Consider the following 15,000-nt stretch of genomic DNA (forward strand, 5'->3'; position numbering starts at 1 on the left):
GAAAAAGGGAAATGTAGTATAAATAAGGTAATGAAAGTATAATAGTAACGAATATAAAAAGGAATGTAAGTATAATAAGTTAACGAAAGTATAAATAGGAAACTTAAGTAAAAGAAAGGAATGAAGTTAAAAAGTTAACGAAAGTATAAAAAGGTAACGAAAGTATAAAAAAGGTAATGTAAGTATAAGTAAGGTAACGTAAGTATAAGTAAGATAATGTAAATACACGTAAGCTAACGTAAGCATAAGTAAGTCAATCTAAGTATACGTAAGCTAATGTAAGTTTGGCCAAGTAAGCGACGGAATCTTGTTGCCGGAAGCGACCATCAACACAAACCATGGCCGGCTCTACGCGGCTCGGTCTACTTGCGAAAAGTTTTAATTTATTGTCCATTTCTCAGCCCCCATTGAGTCAGGGTATGGTTTAATTTTGACGTCTGTTTGTTAAGAAAATATGTTAGTGTTTTCCCCATAAGGGTTCGTGGTTAAGGTGAATCTGTTATGGTGATTCACTTATTGATGTTTACGTATTTGTTATTGTCTGTAATTAAGTGTGATTTTGAATTTCATTGTAATGTAAGGTAGACGAATATGATGTTATAACGTAGATCGTAGCAATGGTCTTGTATAAATCTTCCTGGTAATTAATTGTAAAAAAAAATCGGAATACCATCCATGGCCGATCACAATAGGTGCCTCTCGCTTCCCAAATATATATTAATTACGCTGCGAAAACCCACAATCTTGGCCCCGGGGAGGGTAATCATGGTACCAGGGGCATTGCAGGAGAAATTATGAATAATGTACAGACGGTACAGACTTGGTCAATATAGAGTGAAATGCTACACCCCCCCCCTCCCCTCGGGGGGGGGGGGGTAGCATTTCACTCTATATTGACCAAGTCTGTACCGTCTGTACATTATTCACAATTTCTCCTGCAATGCCCCTGGTACCATGATTACCCTCCCCGGGGCCAAGATTGTGGGTTTTCGCAGCGTAATTAATATATATTTGGGAAGCGAGAGGCACCTATTGTGATCGGCCATGGATGGTATTCCGATTTTTTTTTACAATTAATTACCAGGAAGATTTATACAAGACCATTGCTACGATCTACGTTATAACATCATATTCGTCTACCTTACATTACAATGAAATTCAAAATCACACTTAATTACAGACAATAACAAATACGTAAACATCAATAAGTGAATCACCATAACAGATTCACCTTAACCACGAACCCTTATGGGGAAAACACTAACATATTTTCTTAAACAAACCAACGTCAAAATTAACCATACCTGATCAATGGGGCTAAAATGACAATAAATTAAAACTTTTCGCAAGTAGACCGAGCCGCGTAGAGCCGGCCATGGTTTGTGTTGATGGTCGCTTCCGGCAACAAGATTCCGTCGCTTACTTGGCCAAACTTACATTAGCTTACGTATACTTAGATTGACTTACTTATGCTTACGTTAGCTTACGTGTATTTACATTATCTTACTTATACTTACGTTACCTTACTTATACGTACATTACCTTTCTTATACTTACGTTACCTTACTTATACTTACATTATCTTTCTTATACTTACGTTACCTTACTTATACTTACATTACCTTTCTTATACTTACGTTACCTTTCTTATACTTACGTTACCTTACTTATACTTACATTACCTTATTTATATTTACATTACCTTACGAATATTTACATTATTTTACTTATACTTACGTTGCCTTGCGTATATTTACATTGACTTACTTATACTTACATTACCTTATATATACTTATATATACTTCCATTATCTTCCATATACTTACATTACCTACATTACCTTACATATACTTACATTACTTACTTGTTGATTTCTTCCCCATTACAGCATGTTAATGATCACTTCTTTCTCCTTCAGTATTTCATTAAAAAAAAAGAAAAAAAAATATGTATATATATATATATAAATATATATATATATATATATATATATATATATAATATATATATATATATATATGTACACACACACACACACACACACACACACACACACACACACACACACACACACACACACATATTATATATATATATATATATATATATATATATATATATATATATATATATATATATTTATATGTTAATAGCTTCCCTATTCTTGCGTGTTCTTAGAATTTCTTTCACCTGAAGACATTCATAAGAAACCTTGATTTTTTTTATTTCTTCCCCTTTATATCATGTTATCATTTCTTTCTCATTTAGTCTTTCACAAAAAAAAAAAAAAAAAATCCCATTTTATATTGTGTTACTTTCATTTCCTTTTCCTTCAGTATTTCATTTTTTTTTTTTTTTCTTTTTCCTGTAATCATCGGTTTCACTTCGAAATCACAAAGCATACAAAAAGAATAATGCAGCCCAGAAAAATATATTCATTTATTCAATATTCAAATTATAATAAAAAATGTCAACAGCGACAATAATAATCACAAAAATATTAATGATAATAATATCATTAATACCAATAATAATGTTGTTGACTGTTATTATGCTTTCTTTCTCAACTCTTTTAGAAAAAAAAGGAAATATATATTTTTTCACATAATAAAAGCTTACACCACAAAGGCACAACTAATACAAAAGGGACCTATAGTTTCAGAGATAAAAAAATGCAGTCCACGAAAATATAAAGTAATAATGAAAATGACGGTGATGACAGTAATGATGAAAATACCAGTTATGAGAATGACAATGATAATGATATCGATGATTATGATGATGAGAATAATAATGATAAACAATAATAATGATATAAATAGAATTATATAAATAAAATGAGATGATGAAGATGATGATGATAGTGGTGATGATGATGATGATGATGATGATGATGAAAATGATAATGAAAATGATAATGATGACAATAATAATGATCAAGATAATAATAGTAATGATAATAATAATGATGATGATGATGATGATGATAATAACAATGATAATAATAATAATAATAATGATAATGCTTAAGGGGTAATAGTTAAAAGCAAAATAAATGTGCTAGACATCTAAGTAAAAAATAACGCTAAGGAATTTGCCAGAAGAACGGTGTTGGAGTGGAGCGCTTTATAAGAAGAGTGGCGGTTAAGGACCTACACGTGCGCGAGAAAAAAAAATGGAGAAAGATTTGGAGGTAGAAAAGCAAAAGCCATGATGATATTGCAGACTGAAGGAACTGGCAGAGAGTTGGTATAGATGTGCAAGAGGCGAAGATGGTTAAATCATCACCATATAGTCATTAACAGCAAGAAAGAATAAGGTGGTGCTGAGCACATTGCCTTGCGGGAGAGGATGATTATGTGGAAAGGGGCAATATTGACCTGGAAAGTGTGTCTGGAGAGAAAAGACTTTATAAAGACACCTTTGTTTCCGTGTATGCCTAGGGAGGACAATTTTTTGGAGAATATAGTACCGCCAAGTGGTATCATATGCTTTCTCTAGGTTAAAGAATATGGCTAATATGTAGTATATGTCTCGAAATGAGCAAGGGGGTCAGCTGGGATTCGGGCACGGCGGTTACCAAACTGGGAAGGAGAGAGAAGATTGTGAGATTCAAGATACCACATTAAGCGGGAGTTAACCATTCGCTCTAATAGCTTGAACAAGCAGCTAGTTAGAGCGATGGGGCGGTAATCTTGAGGAAGGGTATCCGATTTATTGGGTTTCAAGAAGGAGAGGAGAAGAGCTTCTCGCCAATGAGAAGGAAAATTTCCTGCCATCCATATGTGGTTGAAAATAGTTAAAAGGAAGGAGAGAGAGGAAAATGGAAGGTGTCGGGGCATACGGTAGTGAATACAGTCAGGGCCTTCATGGCTGTTGCGGCACGAGCAGCACTGAGTTCAGAGGAAGAAAAAGGAACATTATAGGACTCAGCAGAGGAGAGAGTGAAGATGATGGGGATGCGTTAACTGATGGTCTTAATGGAAGAGAAGTGTGGAGAAAGGTGAGTCACTACTGACCTGGCTGAAATAGTCACCCAGCTCATTAGCGACTTGGGGAGGATCAGAGATGAGAGTATCTCGAATACGGAGGATGGGGGCTGAATGTGGAGGATGTTTGCTTGATAGTCTATGCATCCGACGCCAAAGAGCTGAAATAGATGTAGAAGATGTAACTGAGGAAACATAATTTCGCCAGCTATTTGTTTTACTGTTCCAGATTGTACAGCGAAGACAGGCGAATGATCTTTTAAAGGAGATAAGGGCTGATAGCTGATTAGGGGTACTTCATTTGTAGCGATAACTGTTCCTGGCTGCACGTTTTAAGTGAAGCAATTTGGTGCAATCAGAATTCCACCATGGAACACATATGGAGGTATAAGGTCCTGAGGTTCTAAAAATGGCTGTATAGGTAGCTCTTAGGAATGTAACTGTGAAACACTGTAGCATTTCTGAAATGGACTAGAAGGGGGATGGAGGGGTAGGAATAGTAGAGAGTGAAGTGAAAGTACGCCCGTCAGCTCTATCGAAGAACCAGCATGGGAGATTATAAGTGGTGCATATGAAGTAGGAGAAAGGAGGACTGGAAAGTGCCCACTATAGGGAAAGTGGTCTAGGGCTGACCAATGGAAATCTAAAGGGAGAGAAGGGAAGCATAGGGAGAGGTCAAGGCATGAAAAAGATTGCATGCGCATGTCAAAATGCGTGGGGCAATCTGAATTAACGATAATGAAGTAATTTGTGGAGAGGAAGCGTTCTAGGGATCAGCCACGGGAGATAGGGACAGAATCACCCCAAAGAGTGTGACGGCAGTTAAAATCACCAACTACGAGGAAAGGTGGCTGTAGTTGGGAAATTAGGTTTCAAAGGCAACGAAGTCAATGGGGAGGAAAGGGGAGAAGTAGACTGAAATAACCGAAGAAAGATGCGAATAACTGTGTAAGGGACAGTGGTTTGAAAGGGAGATATGACATAAGGTGTGTGAGGAAGAGACAAAATGGTAGTTGGGAAATGGTATAGGAGGATGTATAAGAAAAGTCTCTTGGAGACAGATGGCAGATGACGAAGGTCAGGTCTGTGAAAACGGAAACCGCAAATATTCAATGTATGAGAGCAATTGCTTAGTTGATCTATGAGTGATAATGGTTACAGTGCGTGTTGGGGAATTTGAGGGGAAAGGAGCTAGGAGGTGAGATAAGGTATGAGAGGGGGGGTGGAGGTGGTGTAGTATCAGTAGGTGAAAGATCTGGAGAAAGGGTATAGTTGTGACATTCACGTATGTATCCAGGCGGGAGTGGAAGGGATGTGGGGATGGAGAGAGGGTTAATTTAGGTGGAGCTGGAGCTGGGGGGATGGGCTGTGTTGGGAGGGAGTAGGAGGAAGGGGTGTAGGGGGAATATGAGTAGGAGGAGAATGGATATTGGCAGTCACTTCAAGTGTGGAGGGAGCGGGATTTGTGGAACTGGAGGGTGGATGAGGGGTTTCGGTGTCAATTTGGGACTCGTTCATATTTTCAAGAGTTTCTTTAATGGAATTGGTTGGTGAGTTTTGAGAAACGAAGGTTTTCTTATGAGGGGGTGGAGGGACTGGTGTCTGAGGAGTAGAGGCAAGGGTAGGTGGAGGTGAGTGTGTGGTAGGAGAAGGGTGGAACGTTTAGTCTGCTGCGGGTAGTGCGGGAAGGGAGAGAAGATGTTGTGGCTGCAGTAGAGATTGGAGTGTTTGGATTTAAGATGGCAAAAGAATTTGACTAAGGGATGTAGGGGGTAGAAGTGGGGAAGTTAGTTCGAGGAGGGATGGGTATAGGGGAGGGTATAGGAACATCTTGGGAGGGAGGGGGGGGGGTGAGGGACATTGCTGGAGAAGGGAGTGAGAGAAAAACCTCGTCAACGTGCTTCCTGTCTGGCTTCACGCAGAGTGAGACCAAGTCTGAATCTGAGAGTCGTCACCTCAGACCCAAACTTGTAGCTGGGGCATCCCCTATAAAGTACAATATGGGGGCCATCACAGTTGGCACACGTGCGTGATTGTGCAGAGGAGTTTGATCGGTTATGACCAGGTTGGGCATTTAAAGGGCTTCGGGCTGTAGAACGACAGTGTTTGGCTGGATGTCCTAAACGCTAACAATTTTGACACTGAGGGAAGGAGGTTGATATGGTCGGACAAGGAGGGATTTTCGACCAATGTAAACATTAAAGGAGAGGTTGGTGTTGGTGGGGTTCTTACGATGACTTTTAGGAGGAATGGAGTAGCACTGTACTGATATCACATCATAGTCCGTAAGGCAGGCGAGAATTCTTCTCCACAATCTGACCAGTTTTTGCTACAGATAGGGAAGTTTGTTGGGGAGATGGAGACAGTTCCGGTACAAGTAATGAGGGTTGGGTGAGGTTCTGCGAGAATGGGGTTGCCAGAAAGATCAGGTAGGGTTGATAATGCTATAGCTTGGGTTTCGGATGTAACTGTGACGAGACGAGAACGATCGGGTCGGGTAAGGAAAGAAACTTTTGTCTACTTGTTATTGGAAACATTGCTGGAAGAGAAAAATGTTGTCAGATTAAGGAGTTGTGGGTGGGATCACGAAAAATCGGTCCCATTTGGCTGGACTAAATAGAGTAATTGTTGTTGCAGTATTCGGAGTCGTGTTCAAGAACCTGGGGTCGGAGAACCGGGAGAACCGGTGGGGATATTTGGTGAAGGGGCAAGCCTCATTGCCCCTAACAAGGGAACAAAATCTTCATTATTGGCCATGGTGGGCCTAGAGTATGTAGGGGAGAGAAACAGTCCACCTCTCAGGGTCCCCTTGAGGGGTAAGGGCTAGACAACTGAACAGGGGAATATCGTGCCCATGACTCTCCCAGGCCGCTGAGGACTGGCACAAAGTCAGTCTTTCATCCTTGCAACACGGCTACACGCCTTAGGAAGTGGATAGATGAAGGGGTTGGAGAAGGGACGGAAACGAAAAAGCAGGAGGGAACGACCGTGCAAAATTAGTTGAGTCGAAGGCTGCGGCCCAAGGCAAGGGAAGACCCCCAGCACTGGGTCCCCCACGACAACAAGTAATTTTGGCAGGGATTGGAGGTTATGATAATGATGATTAAAATGATGAGAACTATAATGATAACAATAACAGTGATATAAATAAAATGATAATAATGATGATGATGATAATGATAATATTAATGATGATGATGATAATAATAATAATAATAATAATAATAATAATAATAATAATAATGAAATAATGACAATAATAAAAAAAATAATGTCAATAATAATAATAATAACAATAACAGTAATGATATAGATAACAACAGATATAGATAGTAGTAGTAATAACAATAACATCAACAATACAATAATAATTATAATGATAATAATAATAGAAATAATATTGATGATAGTGATAAATATAATCATAATAATAATAGAATTAAGTAATAATAATAATAATAATAATAATAATAATAATAATAATAATAATAATAAAATAAAATAAAAAAAACAACAACAACAACAACAACAACAACAATAATAATAATAATAATAATGAAAATAATGACGATAAGAATGATTATAACAATAATACAAAGAACAGTAATAATGATGATAAATATAATAATATTAATGATACTAATAATGATAATGAAGATAAAATAATTGTAATAATAATGATGATGATAACAATAATGATACTACTCATGATATTAATAATGATAGTAATAAAGACAATAACTTTCAGAAAATAATAAACAATAATAGTAATAACAATAATAACAATAACAATAATGATGATAATAATAATGAAAGTGATAATGATGATGCTAATTATATAACTAATAATAATATTTATTTATTGAACAATTTCTGTAGCGCAACAACTAAGGTCATTAGCGGCTTATTAAAAACTATAGCGATAGCGTAAGGCTTGGGGACAAAGCCCAGGATAAGAAAATGCTATATGACAACTAAGGTCATATTGCTTTGAGGTAAAGTATAATAGTGATAAGGTTTCGGAATGATATAATGATTAGGGTAAAGTTACAGGTTAAACAGTACTATAGGGTGGTATAGTAGTGAACAAGGTAGAGAGGGGATGCTGGTGGGGTATAGTATAAGGTAAAGGTTAAATAGAAAAACACTCTTCCGTGTCGATACAATGGAAGAAAAACCCACAATACAAAAACTAGATTTATTGAAAATGAGACTACAGTTTCGAAATCCACCTGGGATTCCATCCTCAGGTCTAATCCATCTGGCTGGAATCCAGGTGGATTTCGAAACTGTAGTCTCATTTACAACAAATCTAGTTTTTGTATTGTGGGTTTTTCTTCCAAGATAAAGGTTGTTAGAAGGGGAAGGAGTTAAGGGAGTAGGCACCATTATGATAACGTACTGTGGCGAAAATGAGTTCAACAACCCAGGATAAGTGGGCAGAACAAGGGGACGAAGAAAAGGAAAAAGAAAGGAGAACAGACCACGCAAAATTAGTAGAGGCGAGGGCTGAGGACCAAGATAAGGGTGATCCCCTACATTGGACCTCAGTCTCCTAAGCCACCCCCCCCCCATGGCAACAACAAGCATTAGGTGGGCTAATTATAATAATAGTACTAATCACAGTGATAATTATCATAGTAATAATAATGATGATGACGATAATGATGGTGATAATAATGATAATCGTAACAGTAATGACAACAATAATGATGATTGTAATAATACTGTTAAAATAATCATAATAATAATATAAACCAGAACTGTAATATTAAAAATAACTATTATTAATATGATAATAGTCATTGTAATAATAATAATAATTATGATATATAATAATAATAAAATAATAATAATAATAAAATAATAATAATAATAATAATAATATAATAATAATAATAATAATAATAATAATAATAATAATAGTAATAATAATAATAACAACGATAAAGAAGAAGATGATGATGATGATGATGATGATGATGATGATGATGATGATGATGATGATGATGATGATGATGATGATGATGATGACGATAAAGATAATAATAATAATAATAATAATAATAATAATAATAATAATAATAATAATGATAATAGTAATAATAATGATGATGATGATGATAATAGTAATATTAACAATAAAAATCATACTTGGGATAACAATAATTCTAAGAATAATTATGATAATATCAAAAACAATAATGATAAAGACAATAACTATAATAATAAAAAAATGATAACAAAATGACAATGGCAATACAGAAAGACAGGATTAAAGATAGTTATAAAAGGATATAAATACTATCATCAATAAAGCTCAACAAATTCATTTCTATTAATTTTTGGATGAGGAAGTACAAAAGTCTGGGATAAAAGTATAATTCATAAAAGTGTTACAAATTATTTTTGTACTTGAGTTAGACATACAATTCTGCATAATCTTTTTATAAGATATAACACTAAAAATGGATTCTATTTAAAACTATATATACACATCAGTTTTAAAGCATTTGCAATGAAGATTGGTGGGAGAGAGCAGGAAGCACATAATAAATTTGGGCACCGGATAAAAGGCCTCTGAATTATACTTCACATTTCACAGATAGAGTGGTTATAACATATAGTATATATTAGGCTTCTAGCTTAAGGCAAATCTAAAGTGTAATGGACAGAAATGAAGTACCACATGTGTCTGTATAGAACATATTAGTACACAGACCTTACCTCCTGAATACAAAACATGAAGAAGAAATGTAGGATGAATAAATAATGTGAGATGCCTAGTGAAAAGGTTTTCAGAGATTCAATACAATTCATATATAAAAAAGGGATGTTTCAAAATTCACTATTGAAAAAAAAGGACAATTAGGAACAAACAAAAATAAGTGTTGATGAAAGGACCATCAGGTGAGTGCAGAAATTCCAATAAACTTTCCCTTTGGATTTTACTCAATCTCACTGATGTCCAAGTCATCCTCTGAGTCCCAGGAGTGAATGACTGCCTTGCTTCCCCCAGAAGGAAGACTCTGAGGTTTCTTCTGATTGTCCTTCATGTCCTCTAGCGAGCCCCACATACTGCTGCGCACAGTGTTAGAGGAGTCACTTACACTTTGTTGTCGACTCACATGGGGTGAAGACGTTGAGCCTGGGACCTGTAAGTATGTGCCACTTGTGTCCCTTTCCCCACTACTCATCACATCCACAGCCCCTGCCATGTTGGTTTTCCGTCTTCCACTGAGCTGTAGTTCTATGGTGCGTGAGAGGTTGCTCACCATCTCCCCTTGAGGCTTCTTGAGCTTGATAGGCTTGCTGTCCTGCACACTATCCCAGCTGGTGTTGTGAGCTGCACTGCTGGCATCTTGCAACAGTTCTCCAGGGTATTTAGCCAGACTGTCTGATCTCACAGGTGGCTCCTTCTTCATGTTCTCATACTCTGGTTCTGAGTCCCACTCAGAGTCACTACTGTCCTCCTCCACCTGCCCGTAAGTTTTATTGTCAAAGTAGTTCCTCTGTTTGGGTCGGGCGCCACTCCCTGATGAAGAAGCTGCTGCCACCACCTCTAGAGGTTCATTGGATCCAAAGAGGTTCCTGGTTACAGACTTAGAAGTCTCATTGTGCACTTCAATCTGAGCACTGCTGGAAGAGCTCTCTTCTGACTCTGTGTCTGATGAACTGTCATTGTCTTGTTTCGACTTCGTGAGAGAAACCTTTCTATCTTCTGTGACAATTTTGATGTCCTCTGTTGGTCTGGCATGAGCATTAAATATATCCTTCACACCCGACTTAACTGACATGCTCGTCTTGCTCATGGTGGAAGTGATGGACTTTGAACGCTCCCTTACCTTGGACTTGACGTTCTTGACAACCCTAGAGAGCATGCTTGCTTGAAGACCTTTCTTCCTGACAGTCTCTGAGATTGGCTGCACACCAGAAATATCTCCTACATTTTCTATTTTCTCATCTGCTTTTACATTTACTTCATTCTCCAACCTCTTTCTCAGGTCCAGGAATCCTTCATGCTTCTCCTCGTACCTCCTCCTCTCCTTCCTCAGCTGTGAGAGGCAAGAAGTCAAAACCTCAGTCTTGATGCCTTGAACAGATCCTTCAAGGCCAAGCGAAGACAGCTTCTTGGCAAGAACTTCGGAAGTTGCATTCTTCATTTGCTCCCACAACTGTGGATTATCCCTTAAAAGAGTTTCCAGTTTTAGTGATTCTGATGATCCATTAGCCTCATCATCCTCATCTTCTGAAGATTCAAAAGAGGAGTTCTCTGAATCAGCAGCACCATCCCCTGCTTTTTTTAAAATGTTGGGTTCAAGTACAATGTTTGTTCTGGGGTCAGGACTAACAACCTGAAGCTGTGGGATCTTTGTCGTAGCCTGTGTCCAACGTGAAGTATCAGTCTCACTGTCCTCAGTGTCGTCGTCTGTGTCTTCTGCATCCATTCGGTATGAGTGAGTTGTTCCCTGAGCATTGCGAGCAGGCAAAGCTGGGGATCTCATTGCAGGTGAATCAGGTGAGTCTAAAGAGGTCACAGAAGGCTTAGTGGACCTATTGGGTGTGGGTGGTGTGGATGGCTTGGACCTCTTGATGCTTGGAGTCTTGGGGGATGGAGGGGGCTTCTGAGAAATGGCTTTCACTGGAGTCTCTTGCTTGGTCAAATCCTGCATCATTACCTTCAGTTTGTTTTTCTCCTCTTCCAGAGCTTTCTCATACTCACTCCGCATTGATTCCTTCATTTCATTTAAGGAGCGTTTATGGCTCTTCCTCTGTTCACTTAGCTGCTTCCTCAGGGCATTCAGCTCTTCTGACAAACCTGCAATGGCAGGTTCACTCTGATGGGCATCCCCTAACTCCTCAACCTTGGTCTTCAGCTGATTTTCAATCTGCAACTGGAGGGTCTTGATCTCACTCTCTTGCTGTTTTATTAAGGCAACAAATCTGTCCACATCTACACTGTTTGATTGTTCCTGTCTGGGTCTCTGGAGATGGTTTATCTGCTGGTTAAGCTTCTCCAGCTCAGCTTTATATTCTTGTTCCATGTTGCTCTTGTCCTCCCATGCCTTCTTCACTTCCTCCTGTCTTCTTTCATTCTCCTTCTCAAGCGTTCTCTTCTGCTCTTCCATATTTTGCATGAATTTTGAAAAATTATCATTCAGTGTGTTAAACTTTTTCTCCATCTCAATGATTCTGTAAGATTCTACATCATTTGTCTTGGAGGTTTGAGTTGGCACACTTTGGAGGGGTGTGGCATCACTATGTGGCCCTCCATAGTATTTTTTGTCCACTGTAGCTGTGGGGCCCAGGCAGGGTTCCCCAATAGCTACTGGGGGTACTTGCGGAATAGTGACAACATTTGCTTGTTGAGGATGTTTGCGCCAGAGGTGAGCTTGGAGAAAATCCTGCCCTCTGAAGGCCTTTGTACAGAGAGGACACTTGAGAGACTGGAATATGCCATTAGCCAAGGCAAAGGAGTTAACATACTTAACAGTCTCTCGCATGCTTTTATTGGTCATCTTCATCTTTTTGGCTTCTTCCACCTGCTCCAGCAATTTTGACTTTACCTGTCAAAGATTTTGAAAGAAATAAAAAACAATGCAATAATGATGAAAAGTAATCTAATATAGCCTTTCATTGGCAATTTACAAAATAAGATAACATGAAAATTAATATGCATATATATAAACTGACAACTCTAACAGAGAGAGAGAGAGAGAGAGAGAGAGAGAGAGAGAGAGAGAGAGAGAGAGAGAGAGAGAGAGAGAGAGAGAGAGAGAGAGAGAGAGAGAGAGGAGTAATCATCACCTGCTGATACTTCTCCATGACCTGTTGTGCATCTTCCTGAGCTTGCTGTAATTGAGACTCCATGTAATCTTGTGAAAGGAAAAGGTATTGGATGATCAGCTGAGCAAGGCGGAACATTTTCAACAGACTCCGTTGACCTGCCATTGTTCCAAGATCAAACTCAGATTCTGAATCACAGAAGGCAACATGTGAGAGGTTCTCTTGTAAGAATTCAATGCTGCATCCTGAGGCAAGTTCATGAAGATCTACAGATGCTAGTTTATGCCAGTCCACTCGTTCCCGCCTCTGAGAGGGGAACTCTACGGCAGGAGGGAGGATGGTGCCTCCTGCCGGTGATGCTGCCCCCAGCCTTGTCCTCATCTTCAATATTGTAACATTGCTACAATGTGTAAAATGATGAAGAAGAATCTACCTGTGAAATGAAAGATGGATGTGATCAAAAGCAAGTCCATTGTTTAAAAACATTATGATTTGTATCTATTTTTACAGATTTTATTACTAACAGGATAAATAAAACAACATATCCTTAATTTGTGAATAGATAGTATGATGCAATATGTGATACTCAAATTCAACATGGTATTTACTAATCACTCTACTCTTGCTTAAATCTAAAAAATGTGGTTCCAGTACATGAATAAGCAAAGGATCTGGACATATATTTATTAAACCTTATCCATTAAGAAAAAAAAAATCATAACATTTTGTAAAGCTGAGATTAATGTTTACAGAAAATGTGAAACTTACTGTGATGGAAGCCTACAGTCTTAAATCCAAAACAGAGTACCTTTGGCACTGGCAACAGACAGAATACCTCTACCACATATAACCTGACAAGACAAAGCTTTGATTGTTTCCTTATTTAAATATAAATCACTAGGCAAATCTACAAATCTATATTTTCCCAGAATATATCTCGTGAAGGTTTGTTGCCCTTGCCTGAGGTCTAAAAGCACGGAACTTGGCAGATGTGGGTGTTGTATATATCATTTATATGGAATAAAACTAGGGCATCTCATAATCACAACTATCAATATTTCCTAGTCTTATATGCCAGAGTGGAAACCTTCTATGCACAGGCATGTTATTTTAAAATGTAGTAACTTGTGCAGTTAAATTTTCAGTTTGTCCAAAAATGAGCAAATTTGTTGTTGTATGACTTTTATTTTGCATTATGTAATATTAGTGATGGATAATACATTATTTACATACAATTTTTATGCTATTAAAATGGTCTGTCAATGATGATTCTGTTGCTTGCCTTTATGCAGTCAATCAGTTTGTAAAGTGATCCATGCATAGGCCAATCCACGTTGCACAATAAACAGGCACTTTGATGACTTTGTGTGGCCAACAAATAACAAAGTTAGAACTCTGGGGTGAAAACAGAGAAGCATGCAACCAGAAGTGCGTGTGCCACAAAGTTTCCAGTCTGGCTTATATATTACTAATTACCCAAAATCTATAAAAAAAAGTATGAGATAGACAGTCTTACTCTTAATTTATGGTGACACTTTACTTAATTCATAAAATATACAATAATATACCAATCACCACAAACCAGCTTGTCATAATTAAGTTTACCTCATTGAATAAAGGAATATGGTAATTTAAGTTTAGTGATCCCTTTAAACAAAAAATTCTGAGATCCTAACATTAAAAGTTGAATTCGTAAAAGAGAAGCAGAAACACATTTGGAAGACTGATATTATGATGAATACCCAAGCCATGATTCATGACAAACCTACTGAATAAACGAAATATTATACATCTGACGCTTGTCATTCTCAATGACGGGAGTCAAATCTACCTTGTAATTTGTATCATCTTCAATTACATATAACTCATGTAATTTTAAAGACTTACAATTCATATTTCATGGCTGTAAGGGAAGTTTACGCTGGATATCCTTTCATCTTGCCTTTTGTTTATATTTTGAATGTGCGGATTCCATGGCGACCGACGTACATCTTTGCAATCTTTTGTGCGTAAAATGTCTCAGTAATTTTCAATTTCGTATGACATAAAAACAGTATCATATCTCAGTCTCTGGATATGTTTCAATGACTACTCTATTTAATCGGCATTTCACTTGATGTCAAACACAAACATAGGGAATAAACTGTCAACTTGATTTGAAAGGTGTACTGGCGGTACGTCCCATGCAATATACAGGAAGAAAGACCGAATAAAATTATACCT

At 37.5% G+C, this 15,000-nt stretch overlaps 1 protein-coding gene across 1 annotated transcript; it reads right to left on the reverse strand.

Moving 5' to 3' along the window:
• Nucleotides 1-9,356: 9,356 nt before the first annotated feature.
• Nucleotides 9,357-14,745, reverse strand: LOC119597199 (zinc finger protein Dzip1-like). Its single transcript, XM_037946723.1, has 3 exons — nt 14,665-14,745; nt 12,799-13,210; nt 9,357-12,557 (listed from the first exon to the last, which is right to left on the reverse strand). The coding sequence occupies exons 2-3, from the start codon at nt 13,156-13,158 to the stop codon at nt 9,939-9,941; spliced, it is 2,979 nt and encodes a 992-aa protein (XP_037802651.1). The 5' UTR covers nt 13,159-13,210; nt 14,665-14,745; the 3' UTR covers nt 9,357-9,938.
• Nucleotides 14,746-15,000: the final 255 nt, after the last annotated feature.

The sequence above is a fragment of the Penaeus monodon genome, chromosome 39, assembly GCF_015228065.2.
Source record: "Penaeus monodon isolate SGIC_2016 chromosome 39, NSTDA_Pmon_1, whole genome shotgun sequence".
In the NCBI taxonomy this organism is placed as follows: domain Eukaryota; kingdom Metazoa; phylum Arthropoda; class Malacostraca; order Decapoda; family Penaeidae; genus Penaeus; species Penaeus monodon.